This window comes from Pseudorasbora parva, chromosome 19, assembly GCF_024679245.1.
Source record: "Pseudorasbora parva isolate DD20220531a chromosome 19, ASM2467924v1, whole genome shotgun sequence".
Lineage (NCBI taxonomy): Eukaryota > Metazoa > Chordata > Actinopteri > Cypriniformes > Gobionidae > Pseudorasbora > Pseudorasbora parva.
The window spans coordinates 28,894,347-28,907,743 of NC_090190.1; the positions used below are offsets into that span (position 1 = coordinate 28,894,347).

The 13,397-nt window shown below is 38.6% G+C and overlaps 1 protein-coding gene across 1 annotated transcript; it reads right to left on the bottom strand.

Annotated features, from left to right (window-relative positions):
- Window positions 1-601: 601 nt before the first annotated feature.
- On the bottom strand, window positions 602-12,538 carry nfe2l3 (nfe2 like bZIP transcription factor 3). Its single transcript, XM_067426752.1, has 4 exons — window positions 11,630-12,538; window positions 8,409-8,525; window positions 6,354-6,437; window positions 602-3,283 (listed from the first exon to the last, which is right to left on the bottom strand). Exons 1-4 carry the CDS (start codon window positions 12,137-12,139, stop codon window positions 2,084-2,086), a joined length of 1,911 nt encoding a protein of 636 aa, XP_067282853.1. The 5' UTR covers window positions 12,140-12,538; the 3' UTR covers window positions 602-2,083.
- Window positions 12,539-13,397: the final 859 nt, after the last annotated feature.

The following is a 13,397-nucleotide window of genomic DNA, read 5'->3' on the forward strand; positions in this document are numbered from 1 at the left end:
TTAATACTTATTCCCAGTGTTCCCGTGTCCCAGTGTAAATTTCACTTTATTTATTATGACTCAACTTTTGTATACTTAAATGTTCTGATTTCTTTGTATGAATTCAATATTTAGCTTGATGGCTACATCTGGTGAAAATTGTGTGTCCATAGCCCACTTAGAAATCCCCTTACTGATAAAAATGCTGATGTGTCAAATACTTATTTTCCCCGCTTCTGGTTTTATCATATTCGATACATTATTTGAGTGTAAGTTAGGCCTATGTTATAATGCTTCTCTGTGCGTTCACTCGGCGGCTACTGAGACACTTGTTGCACACCGCAGTAAGCTAGATCAATATAAGGCATTGCACGAACATGGTATTCGCGGTAAATCATGAAAACAAGATTTAAACAACAAGACTGTGTTGAACTATATAACAATGATTCATTTTTTGTCGATGTAGATAAAATCCACAATTTAGAAAACAGAAATTCAGCATGATGCTGCTTTGTCAAATGCAGCATTGCATGGAATGTTTTCTAATAACATATACATAAAACATATTCTAATATAGAATCCATAAAGCAAAAATGCAAACAAAAAAGAATAAACTCAACAGTAACTTCATTGTCCTCCTTTATTCACTTTAAAATATATAAAAGCCAGATTTTGAATATCCTTGGTAAAAATTAAAGGTATTCCAACCCCTCTTACACACACACACATACATACACAAATAATTGCTCAAAAACACACTAAATAAAAAAATGAAGAAAAAAAGAAGGAAAAAAGAGAGAGAAACTGCTTCCACTAACAAACACAAATCAAACCACCCTGCCAATAAAGGAAATGAACAAGAGGATCATTTGCTTGGGCCCAGTATTATTTATTTTTTTAAACTAATTCACTAATGAATTAGTCATTAAGATGATGTAGTAATTGACTTTCCCCAATTATAACTGTGCTATGAGGTAGACCAAAACTTGCCAATGTTGTTTTCTTTTAATTAGTTCAACTTTATTTGTTTTTAGTTTGACTTCACTTCAAAGATGACCACTTCTATATGTATAATATGTGAAAATAAAAAGGGAGATCAAGTTGAAAACATAACTGCATTCCAACCATATAAAGCCTTTTATAAAAAGCTATCAGAACACATTATACTTGTTCTTGGCAAGTGCATAAATGTCAAATGCAAATGTAATTTTTCTGTAATGTAATATACAGGAATGATTTAAGCAGAGTAATCTTGTTTGTCATGAATATACAATAACATTTTAATTGTGTATAGTTTTATTTAACTCAGTGGTGAGAAAACATAAATCGACGTGTGAAGGTAACTGCAGGTGTCTTTTTAGATGAAAGTTGTATTTTACTAATGTTAGCAAATAGTTTATATTGAATTGGGGTCACTGCTGTGGGGTTCTTTGTGTAAAAGGGATAGTTCACCCAAACATTTTAACTCACCCTCATGTCATTCCAAACCTGCATACCTTTCTTTCTTCTGTGGAACACAAAAGTAGAAAGACAATGACACATAAAATTGGACTGACTTTCATTATACAAACATTTTTCTAAATATTTTCTTTTGTGTTCTGCAGAAGAAAAAAAAGCCATACAGATTTGGACCGACACAATGTCAATGAGAGAACTATCCCTTCACCCAAAAGTGAAATAGCGAGGCAAATTTTTAACATGGTCCCCCAGTGACCATCTTCAAACATTCTTTACTTAGTAACTTGCCGTTTAAATTAACAGTTAAAGAAAAGCAACATGACTTTTTTTTATTTTATTTTTTTAAATGTGCTCTTTAGAAATACTCTTTATACAAACTCTTTCTATACACAACATCCAGTGTTTTCGGTACATTCTCTTCTGCAAGCAAACAAGGCTACTCCCATCCTGTAAGTGTAGTAATTATTACAGTATTATTTTTGCCCTCCACTTTAGTTATGAATGGCTTTTAGGAACAAAGAAGAGCCAGAAATGCCCCAAAGCATCTTATCTCAAGGATAAAAACTCACCTTTCAGAAAACAAAAATATTTGTATGTAAACACAAACACGCATGCACACACACACACACACTCTCAAAAAAGTTTCTCAGGGTTTCTTGACCTTCTTTCTCTTCACTGTCTTACTACCAGACATTGTCCTTGACGTTGTTTGTGTGCGAGGCTGAACCATCACCCGTCCGTTAGCACTGCAGTGCAGCGTGTAGTGCTCAGGGTTCATAGGATGTCCATATTCATCCAGGATATGGCTCAACACCGTTCTCGAGAGCGCCTCGAAATGTTCTGCGGCAGCAGAAAGTGCCTTGGCTGTGTGGGCTCTCTGGCGCAGGAGAGCATCCCGCTGCACAGAAAGGCCCTCAACCTCACCCTGCAGGCCCATGATCGCATCCAACTTCCTCTTGCGGCAATTCTGCGCGGCGAGCTTGTTTTTACCTCTTCTGCGCACATCACGCAAGAGCGTGACTTCTGTTCCTGACAGATTCTGCCTGTCCAGAAGCTCCAGGAAGTTTTCTACAGGCATGTTGACAATCTGAAAGGCTGAAAATGGAAGACCCAACGCCTGCACCCGACGTTCATCACGACTCATCTCTTCAGGTTCAGACTCATCTTCGCTCATCATTTCCTGTTTGATTGTTGTGATCCAGCTAGATGATGTGGAATTTTGAGCCTGTGGGGATGAATAGGTATGATCATGCCAGATGTTTTCATGAAGGTTCACAGGTGACCAATCACGGTAAGCAGCTGCACAAGCACCGCCTTTTGAAGAAAAAGACTCCACTTCACTGCTATACCCTGTAGCCCCACCCTCATCCTCACAAAACGAATCAGACGAAGTAGACGGAGATGCGGCGCTCCTGGAACTGCTCTCCAAAGACAAGCCAGAGTCTGAATCCTCAGGCCATGGAGTGTCCATGTCACTTTGCACACCATCCAGCATCTGAGGGTCGATCGTACCAAGATTACCCAGATCTAACATATTAATGTGCTCAAAAACAGCCTCATCTAAAAAGCCTCCCATCTGTGAAGGAGATGTTTCATTACGAGAGCTGTTCCCAGACAAAGAGAAGAGCGATGAAGGGATTGCCCCTGCTGAGCTCTGAGGCGGGTCTGAGTTAGAAGAGTTAGTGGATTCCAGACGGAAGAGGGGTGCTCGGGAAGATGCTGGCCTGCAATTTGCTGAATCTCCCCTGGTTACCATGGCATCTTGAAGGCTTACATCATAGCTGATGGGATTAGGAAGGTCGGCTTCTAAATCTGACATGCGTTGGGGGACCATAGAGTCAAAATCCTGTAGATGGAATAGAAATAGTGTCAATGTAAACATTTTCAAAATTCTTATTTGGTACAAATATGCACAATGAACAAGAACTCAGAAAAAAAAGACACTTATTTGGTTTAGTATTGTTAGTTGTTAGTGTTCAGTGTAGTGGCAGCATAAGAGATTTCCAATGAAAATAATTACATTTTTCAATAATCAAGCTTACAGTAACTAACACACTTAATAGTAAATACAAATAGTCTTATTTTAAGTAGGGCTATCAAAATAACGTTTTAATTTCGATTAATTCATCTGAGAAAAGAAAAAAAAAACACGTAAAAGAAAATTAGATTAAACCATTCGTTATTGAACTTTGACCCAGAGCGGTTCTCGCCACCATTCAACTGTAAAATGAAGGAAGGAGATGAGAACGTTATATATATATATATATATATATATATATATATATATATATATATAAATAAATAATAATCAGCTTGATGGAAGTGTTGTTAAAAGTACCAAATGTAAAGCATCCAGGAGTTAACTTTAATCCGGAGGTACGACCTAACGTCCCGTCCCGTGATAACTCTAGCAGTCAATGTCATCTTCAATCCGCACTGCAAGTAAAAATTGCCTGGGACAAACGCTGTCAAGATGAGATGTCTGTGTCATTATGCCAAAATTATGTCTTGTTACGAAATAAAACGTTTCTCTGAAAACATCTTTGTTAGTGTCGTATATTACTAGATGTTACAGTATATTACTATTACGCCGTATATAGTTTATATATTGCTGTCTATGCATATATCACGTCTATGATCACGTCACAGAAGGTTATACACAGTTACCGGATCAGGTCGCTTACATGGTGGAATATTTCGTTTGGTCAGTTAATAGAAAGGTTTATCCCATCCCACCCGTCTCAAACCAATTACAATTTTGGTTTGAGCATTTTTATTCTGATTAACGTGTTTATATGAAGCGTTTTCATTCGGATTGGACTTTTAAACAAATTACAGTGCTCCATGTAAACACACCTACTGAAACGCAAACTTAGCAAATCTCTATGTGACCAACTGAGCAATTTCCCTTGCTAAATGGATCGCAATGTCCTGCAGACCAGTTTCCTTGTCTGTACAGTGAAAAAAACTTTAAATACATAAAGACATACATACAACTGTAGGTACATACATCTTTCTGAAGTACTTTTGAATTTATTTCCTCAGCATACTAGGTTATGTTGATTGTTATGGCCAATATCAACCAATCAATCAACTTTATTTAAATAGCACTTTTACAATGAAGATTGTTTAAAGGTGCCCTAGAATGAAAAATTGAATTAACCTTGCCATAGTTAAATAACAAGAGCTCAGTACATGGACATCCCATACAGTGAGTGTCAAAAATCATTGGCTCCTCCTTCATATGTAAATCTTGTTTGTGAAAAACACCAAGGAAAAAAAGGCTCTTTTCAACATAATGGCAACTGTGACGCAATCGCTGAGATCCTTAATATGTACACCCCCAACATTTGCATGTCAGCCCATGTTCATTTTCAGGCGGAACTGCGCAGCCGAATCATCGGGAGTTCTGCAGGTAAACAAGCGTCACGCGACGATAGCGAAAACGGCAGATCATCACAGATGTCATGTTCCAGGCTGTGCAGGACTTTTCATAGCCTTTCCACAGATAAACAATGTCAACAGTCATGGTTGATGTTTATTTACAATCGGCTATCACAGCAATTTAATTCAAAGTTGTCCGTTTGCTCGGCCCATTTCACCACGGAGAGTTTTTCTAACCTGGGGCAATATAGCAGGATTCGCTCAGCGTCTGATACTGAAGAAAGGGCCGATTTCAACCGTATTCCTGCAAGCAGTGATTTTATCCACGTACTGACTGTCGAACCCATTTTGGATTAAATTGAAAGTTTCTTAGTAAGATAATATTAGGATAATATCCCTTGTGTTGTTTAAATCTAAAGCAAGATGCTAGTAAAATAACAATTGGAAACTCCAAGTAGCACACATAACAGTTTGTCAAATGACAAAGGTTAATATTATTTCCTGCCAGTGTTGTCATGAAATACAACAGTAGATACGCATGTCGATCCCTTTTGACGGATTGAAATCTAAATTACCCTATATTTCATCATTAAAACATTACTCAGAATCTAACTACGTTTACTACTACAGTTTAGTTGCTTACAGATCACTCACTCGATCCTTGTTAGCTAACGTCACCTTCACCATCTAAGAAGAAACGATAGTCATTTGACAAGGCTTCTAGTCAATTTGTTAAATAAATATAAATTTTTGAGAAGTGAAGTATGATTATTTTGCAGCGGGTGAGTAGTAAACATGACACTGACTATTTAGAGTGGCTTCTACATTACTTTGTTTGGCTAAATAAATCGACTTTTAAATCAGTACTCTACTGTCAAACTGTAACGTTACTGTATAAACAACATATTTACGCGCTACCCAATTCGTGATTCAAAGTTGAGAAGCTATCATTGTAAAATCATTGCCATGACGGATGGTATAGATGTGTTAGCTGTCATTGAGCAGCAGTGGAGTGAAACAGCCAATCAGAGCAGAACTCTGCATTAATATTCATGACCCTTCCAAATAAGGCAAAAACAGAGCATTACATCCTAGAGGCAATTTCTAGGGTTGTAAATGGACCTGTAAAACTGTATCTGGACAATTTTGGACCTTAAATAATCCACATACTCTCTATTTAGATATTAGAGAACAATTTATCATATTGTTTCAAATCATTCTAGGGCACCTTTAAAAGCATCTTCACAGTGTTATATTTGAACAGTGAAAATAATAAAAGAGTTTTTGAACTTTAATGCCACTAATGCTAATAATTAATAGATTCATTTTAATTTAAATATTTAATATACTTCCACAGCAAAAATTATGTATGTGATTAATTTAGATTAATTAATCAATCACATATGTAATTAGATTTTAAAAAAAATAATCGATTGACAGCCCTAATTTTAAGTGGTAATCATTCTACCATAACTGATGTTGATATAGTTATAATGAACCACTTGAATGGAGCAGAAAGCATCCACACTTACGTCAAATTCAGTGAGGAAGTCCTGCCACTGTGGAGGAAGCTCAAGGCCAGAAAGAGGTGGGGGAAGGGTACTACCCAGCAAATCCTAAAAGTAAAAAAAAGAAGCAGGAACAAAAACAACAGTTAATATGGAGTTGATTTGATCAGAAACATAATTAACATAACCAAATGTGACTTCTCTCATTCATCATTGAGCTGTTCAAATATGAATTAAATTACTGTTAAAGAGATATACACTCTATTGCCATAAGTATTGGGACACTCCTCCAAATCATTGAATTCAGGTGTTCCAATCACTTTCATGGTCACAGGTGTATAAAATCAAGCATCTGGGCATGCAGACTGCTTCTACAAACATTTGTGAAAAAATGGGTCGCTCTCAGTGAATTCAAGCGTGGTATAGGTTGCCACCAGTGCAATAAGTCCTAATCCTAATTCTATTTTATACCCCTTCCCATTGCCCCTTGAAACAGAGTGGCAAGGCATAGGGGTGAAAATATTCCCCTAAGAAATGGGACACCACTAACTGTACCATTAAACGTCATCATACCCCATTTATTTTATTAGTGTAACATTTAACTAGCCTAGAAATCTAGAAGCACCCTAGCGGCAGCAAATCTAATCTGCCCGTGAGTGTCGTCTAGCAACTCTCAATACCCTTCTGAGCTGTATTCCCCTAACTCTTGCCAGACCAATCACAGTGTATAGAGTCGGTGGCCGGGGCCATAATGACAACGGCCGAATTGCGTTTGTGTGCTTCTAGTAAACACAGAAACTGGCGAACGGCGGTCTGTCGAATCAGCTTTGACCGTGACTCTGGAAGACTTGGAGTTAAGCTTTTAGATTAAAGAACGGCATTGTGCTCCTCTAAATGATCGGTCCGGAGTGGCAACATCCCCACACGCATTCTAGCAGCATGGTAGTCGGAGTATAATTCCTCATACTCCTTTGTTCAAAGTGTGGTCCTGAAAAATCTGTTTGAAGGGCTATCTGGCCCTTCCCTTACCCCTACCAAAGAGAATTGAGACACCCCTACCCCTTGACGTGAATGCGCAAGGGAAGTGCTAAGGGGTAGAAATGGGATTAGGCCTTAGTCCAGTCATGAAATTTCCTCACTATTAATTATTCCACAGTCAACTGTTAGTAGTAATATAACAAAGTGGAAGCAATTGGGAATGACAGCAAATCAGCCACAAAGTGGTAGGACATGTAAAAATCAAAGAGCGGACTCAGCGCATGCCGAGGTGCACAGTGCGCAGAAATCACCAACTTTCAGACATGCAAACTTTGTGTGACCTACAAATTAGCTCAAGAACAGTGCGTAGAGAGCTTCATGGAATGGGTTTCCATGGCAGAGCAGCTGTATCCAATCCTCACATCACCTAGTGCAATGCAAAGCTTCAGATGCAGTGGTGTAAAGCCTGCCGCCACTGGAGTCTAGAGCAGTGGAGACGTGTTCTCTGGAGTGACCAATCATGCTTCTCTGTCTGGAAATCCGATGGACGAGTCTGCATTGTGCCAAGTGTAAAGTTTGGTGGAGGGGAGGATTATGGTGTGTGGTTGTTTTTCAGGGGTTGGGCTTGGCACCTTAGTTCCAGTGAAAGGAAATCTTAATGCTTCAGCATACCAAGACATTTTGGACAATTTCAGCTCCCAACTTTGTGAGAACAGTTCGGGGATGGCCCCTTCCTGTTCTAACAAGACTGTGCACCTGTTCAGGCCAGTCAAGTTCCTCCACACCAGAGTCCTGACCTTAAACCGACTGAACACCGTTTGGATGAATTAGAGCAGAGACTTGTGAGCCAGGCCGTCTTGTCCAACATCAGTGCCTAACCTCAAAAATGTGCTTCTAGAAGAATGGTCAAAAAATTAACATAAACACACTCCTTAATTTTATGGAAAGCCTTCCCAGAAAGGTGGACCAACTCCATATTAAAACCTATGACTTGATTGCACAAAAAACAAAAAAACGTTAAAATGTACCTCTAAATTTTACATATAACCTGACAGACACACCATTCCTGTTAGGCAGGTAGTAAAGTTAGCATTTGTTTACCTCCTGCTCTAAGGCTGAGCTTTGTGTCAGCTGGTTCAGCGAAGAAGGGCTGGTTTCCTCCTGCCCTCTCTCATCTTTCACATTCTCCTCCTCACTCTCCTGCGTCAGTAAAGTCTCCTGGAGAAAAAGAAATTGTGATTTCAAAAATTTACATTTACTTTGATAAATTTTTCATACTTGAGTTGATGTTAAAACCTATGGCTTAAATTCAAAGTTTGCCTGACGCACCTGGCAGACACCATCTAGTTGCCATCGTAATTAGAGATGCACCGATTGTAATTTTCTTGGCCGATTCCGATTTTTCTGTTAGTGAGATCGGCCGATACCGATTTTTGCCGATACCGATTTTCTTTCTAAGAACTATAATTGACAGCATATACAAACAAAAATCCACTTTTTCTTCAAAGCAAAATTTTATTTTTATTATAAAATAAATTTGTAAACATTACAATATGATCTTCTCTCACTTAAACAACTCTCAAAAAATATTTGTTCTGTGTCAGGATAATCAGTGAAAATTAGATGCTTTATAAAACAAAACATTATAAATGGACCTTTTTTCTCTTTTTTCCTTGTCTTACAAAAGTCAAAAGATCCTATAAACGAACAAAACTGAAGTGTACAATACTCTTCCAAATAATAGTTCAGTAAATGGGTAATAAATGTTGCCAGCTAGAGATGTCATGGTACCAAAATTCCAGTAGTCGGTACCAATATAACCTTTTTGGTACTAAATGTTTTTTTATTATATTTTTTATTTAACCATTTTTAAAAAAATGTATTACGTTTATTATTTATGATGATAATCATTATAAGTAAATAATACATAAACATTTAAAGGCTGTATGCTGTATAAAAGTAAACATTGTTTATAAAAAAAAGAAAAATAATCAACCATCTAGGCATAATTATTATTAGTAGTAGGCTAGCGTGTCGCGACATAAGGCAATCTATCCTAATATATTCTGTTAATTTAAAAAAAAAATTAAATTTTTGACGCGAACTTTTATTTTGACGGGTTGCCGTGAAGAACTTGGAGTGTCTGTGTTAATAATAATAATAATTTTCTCAAATGAAACGGCTGATTCTTAAGAAGTGACGGTTTATGCGTTCGGCTGGTCATCCAGCGCCATGAATTCCATAATTTTCTTCTTCAATGCATTAATGCTTTGGTCTTTTCGCTGCTTACACAAAAGAAAGATAGGACAGGCTGCTGACCTGTGGCTGGCTCTGAGCTCTGGCTAGCTTTAGCAGTTTTACCTTTACTAACTGACCTTCCTCAAACTGGGCATGTTCCAGGTGGTGATGGAGTTAGGTGTCTAATTAGGTTTGTAGGTTTGTCAAGTTTCACAAATGGCATAATTGCATAATTAGTGTCTTCTTCACTCACAGTAAAAAACTTCCATGCCAAGGACATGTTTGCATGCAGCTGTGAGCGCATCATGTAGGGATTGGCTCAAAATCGGCGACACGTGCGACTAATCGGCCGATCATGCAGAAAATCGGCCAATTCCGATCCCTGGCCGATCAATCGGTGCATCTCTAATCGTAACTGACATTTAAACTAACAGGTGTATAAAATTAAATTATTCATTTTTTATTATAACAATAATTATTACTTTTTACTACAAAAACATGCATTAAAAGGTAGGGTAGACAATTCCAGAGAGGCTAGCAATAGCAAGCTAGCTTTGAAAGCATCAGATCCCACCCTCCCTTCAGAGTGCTCTCCAAAGCTACGCCTCCTTCAAAACACATGACTCTGCAAACCGTCAAGAGACGCTGTGAAATACCTCATGCCTCAAAGCACATAACATTACAATAAAAATTAATGTAAACAACTTAGAGCTCTTAATTATGAAAGCTTGTTTCGGCCATGACTAACAAGGATAATTGCGCGTTTTTCATCCTGAATTTGTGAGTTACAAAGTCCAATTCTGAGGGGAAAAAGAAAAAGTTTACAACTTTATAACACACAACTGTGACGACTTAACTCGCAATTGCAAGGTTAAATCACGCAATTCTGAGGGGGAAAAAGTCAGAAACAATGTGGAAACAAGCTTCCATACTTGTACTACGTGACTGCTGCAGATTAATTTTGGTGTTGATAGTGTTGACAAGTCTGAGAAAGTAAACAGCGCCTGGTTAGTGTTGTCAAAAGTACCGATTTCAGTACTAAGTTGGTAGTGAAATTTTAAAACGTGATGCTTTGAGGTGTTGAGCGGAGTTGCAGACACCTCTGATTGGCCATTGTGTTTACGCGCTTATCGGATATGTCTGTGATGGGCTACAATGATCAACACACGTGAGATTTTGAAAGGGTTTTGAAAGCAGGAGTGTATCTGCGAAAGCACTTGGTGAATAGTGTCATTGATGTACATTTACAAGATGGTTTTTTTCAGTGCTGATCATTGTAGCCAATCACAGACATATTTGATGAGCGCATGAGCACAATGGGCAATCAGAGGCGTTTACGATTCCTCTCAAAATAGTCACCGACTTGGCGTGAGCAGCATAAGCTTGTTGTTTTCCTTAAGAAGGAACTGTAAAAGGTGGCTGCTGTTTGTTTGTAGCACTTGGTGACCATCTTCAACTGAACATCCAGACGTTGATGACGAGATGTCTGCGCAAAGGTATGGAAATGCATGTTGGCAGGCAGGTAAAACTTCGTATCATTGTATTCGGACCGAGTGCAATGATTGGACAAACATTTTTGGTCCTGAGAATTCCAAAGAAGACGTGTATGTTTTTTAATATTTACCAGTTCAATTACTGATTGTTAGCAGGATGTGAAGAGTTTCAAACAGTATAATACAAATTGTTTATAAAACCCTACCTTTAAATTTGCTAAAGAACAAAATTACATAAATACACACAAAAACCATAGCCTAAAGAGGAGTACATAAACAGTACTTAAGAAGTACTTAAAGAGGTCGATCTAATATGACTACATACTTAACAATTATGTTAGAACATTATTTAATGTAGAACATTAAACTGCTTATAGATGGGATATGGGACATTGTTGTTTCGCTTTCGCCTTTAGTTGCTCACGAGTGCAAAAACACCACTTGCCATGAAGCTAACTGGCTAACTCAGCAAAAATAACAAACAAAGAGTTAAAGCATTCCACATATGGCTACTGTGTGCCCCACGAGGAGAAAATAACATAATGCAACTGTTAAGTATGGAAAATGTTCAATAGGGCACTGCATTGTTACCTCTTTGGAAAGTTCGCCAGCTGCACAGCAAGGCCTTGAAACAGTGCAGTCCTGAGATAATGTTACTGACAAGCCCTCTGCAGTCCTGTGATCATCCTCTTCCCGGTGATTTTCGGTATTTACGTCCTCGTTATCAGGGTCCCCTGACAGGTCGTGTGGGTCAATGACATCAGAACCATCATCAGGCACAAGGTGCACCAGCCATGCGCTGACACGCGTGGGGAAGCGGGCCGGGGACCCGAGCGCACGCACTTCATTCAGCAGCCTGCGGCTGGTGAAAAAATAGTCCAACTCGGGACATTTTGGATGCACTTGATGGCCCGCCGCGGTGTCCCGATAGTGGTGAAACGGGGTTTGTATAAAAGCCGAGCTCGGCCCTCCGTCCGTCTCTATCAACGGCGAGAAGTATCCGCTAAAATAAGTGTCGACATCCACGCGAACACCTATCAAACTAAGCAGAATCGTAAACTGAATGAGTCCCTCTGTGAAATATTTCTTCATATGATGCATGTTTTAAAAAAAATATGTCAACCTCGGGAGGCCTGACGAAAACAAAAACCGCCCGTTTGCAGTTAAACAAAGACAAAATCCCAAACAAAAGAGCACGCGTTGACTACTCTCTGTGTCAGACAAAGAGCAGCCCCGACCGGCGAAACTGTTCGCTGCACTTACACACTACCGGCTTTTCATAATTTCCTGGCCTATAACATCATAATGCGGAGATGCGGTGCCTTCTTCTAATATCGGAACACACAGCGAGCCACTCTCATCTTATATATTCTATAGCGAACGAAAACAGATGAAACTTTTTTATATTATTAAAAGAACAAACTCCCTGGCTATCCTGAATCGAGCCTCTCACCCGAGGAGGGGAACAACTGCTCAAATTTGCATAATTCATAAAATCCCACTCACATGCGACGGAATTACCTTCGCAACAAGCTCTGATTGGGCCATTTCTGTTGTCGTTCATTTAAAGAGCCAATCACAAGCAAGCATGCTGACGTCGCTTCCTTTAGCTCTTCCGCTCTTGAACAAAATTATTTTTTATAAAAAAATAAAATACATTCAATAGGGCAGCTTTATCCATCATTGATTCAAATAATATAATATATAAATTATGTAATATATACTCTTCTATGAAGAATGAAAAAACAGTGTTTTGCGTTGATCTGTCAAAACATACTGCTACTACTCCCTCTTCTGTTTGACCTACTAAACCGGTGCACTCTTCACATACTTTCAACGGTTCCGTCATGAGTTAACTGTCAATCATGAATTAACTGTCAACGAACCACAGACACGAGGGGAAAACGAGTGGTGATTCATTACCACACTTAAGGGCACGACACCAACAGACGTTGCCTACTACAATGCAAACACCCAGCAAAAAGTTGACGTTTTTTTGCATTACAAAAAATAAAAAGATATGGGTAGAGCCGTTTGTCACGTTGAAAATACTTTAAACCATATCAAAGTGGCGTGTTTGGTCGAAGAGATATTAACAACGAAAAATATTTTCGGGTGAAAAAATGAAGGTAGGACTTGGCTAAATCAACTAAAGTCAATTAGTTTTCCTTCTCCGCCCTCTACTGTTTTAAACAAGGAACTGCAGTGCACACTATCGGAATAGTTTTCTAAATGCACTGAATAATAATTAGGTTAGCCTACTTAGGTGTGCTATAGGTCTACCACTCTATATTGTTAAGGTGGTGAAAGATTCGCAATGCAGATTATGGAGCATTTCGTGTCATTTATCCCTCCATAA

Coding starts and splice junctions, on each gene's coding strand:
- nfe2l3 (XM_067426752.1), bottom strand. CDS start 12,139: ATGCATCATATGAAGAAATATTTCACAGAGGGACTCATTCAGTTTACG. Junction 8,526..11,629: donor CTGGCGAACTTTCCAAAGAG/GTAACAATGCAG, acceptor CTTTTTCTCCAG/GAGACTTTACTGACGCAGGA. Junction 6,438..8,408: donor GCTCAGCCTTAGAGCAGGAG/GTAAACAAATGC, acceptor TTTTACTTTTAG/GATTTGCTGGGTAGTACCCT.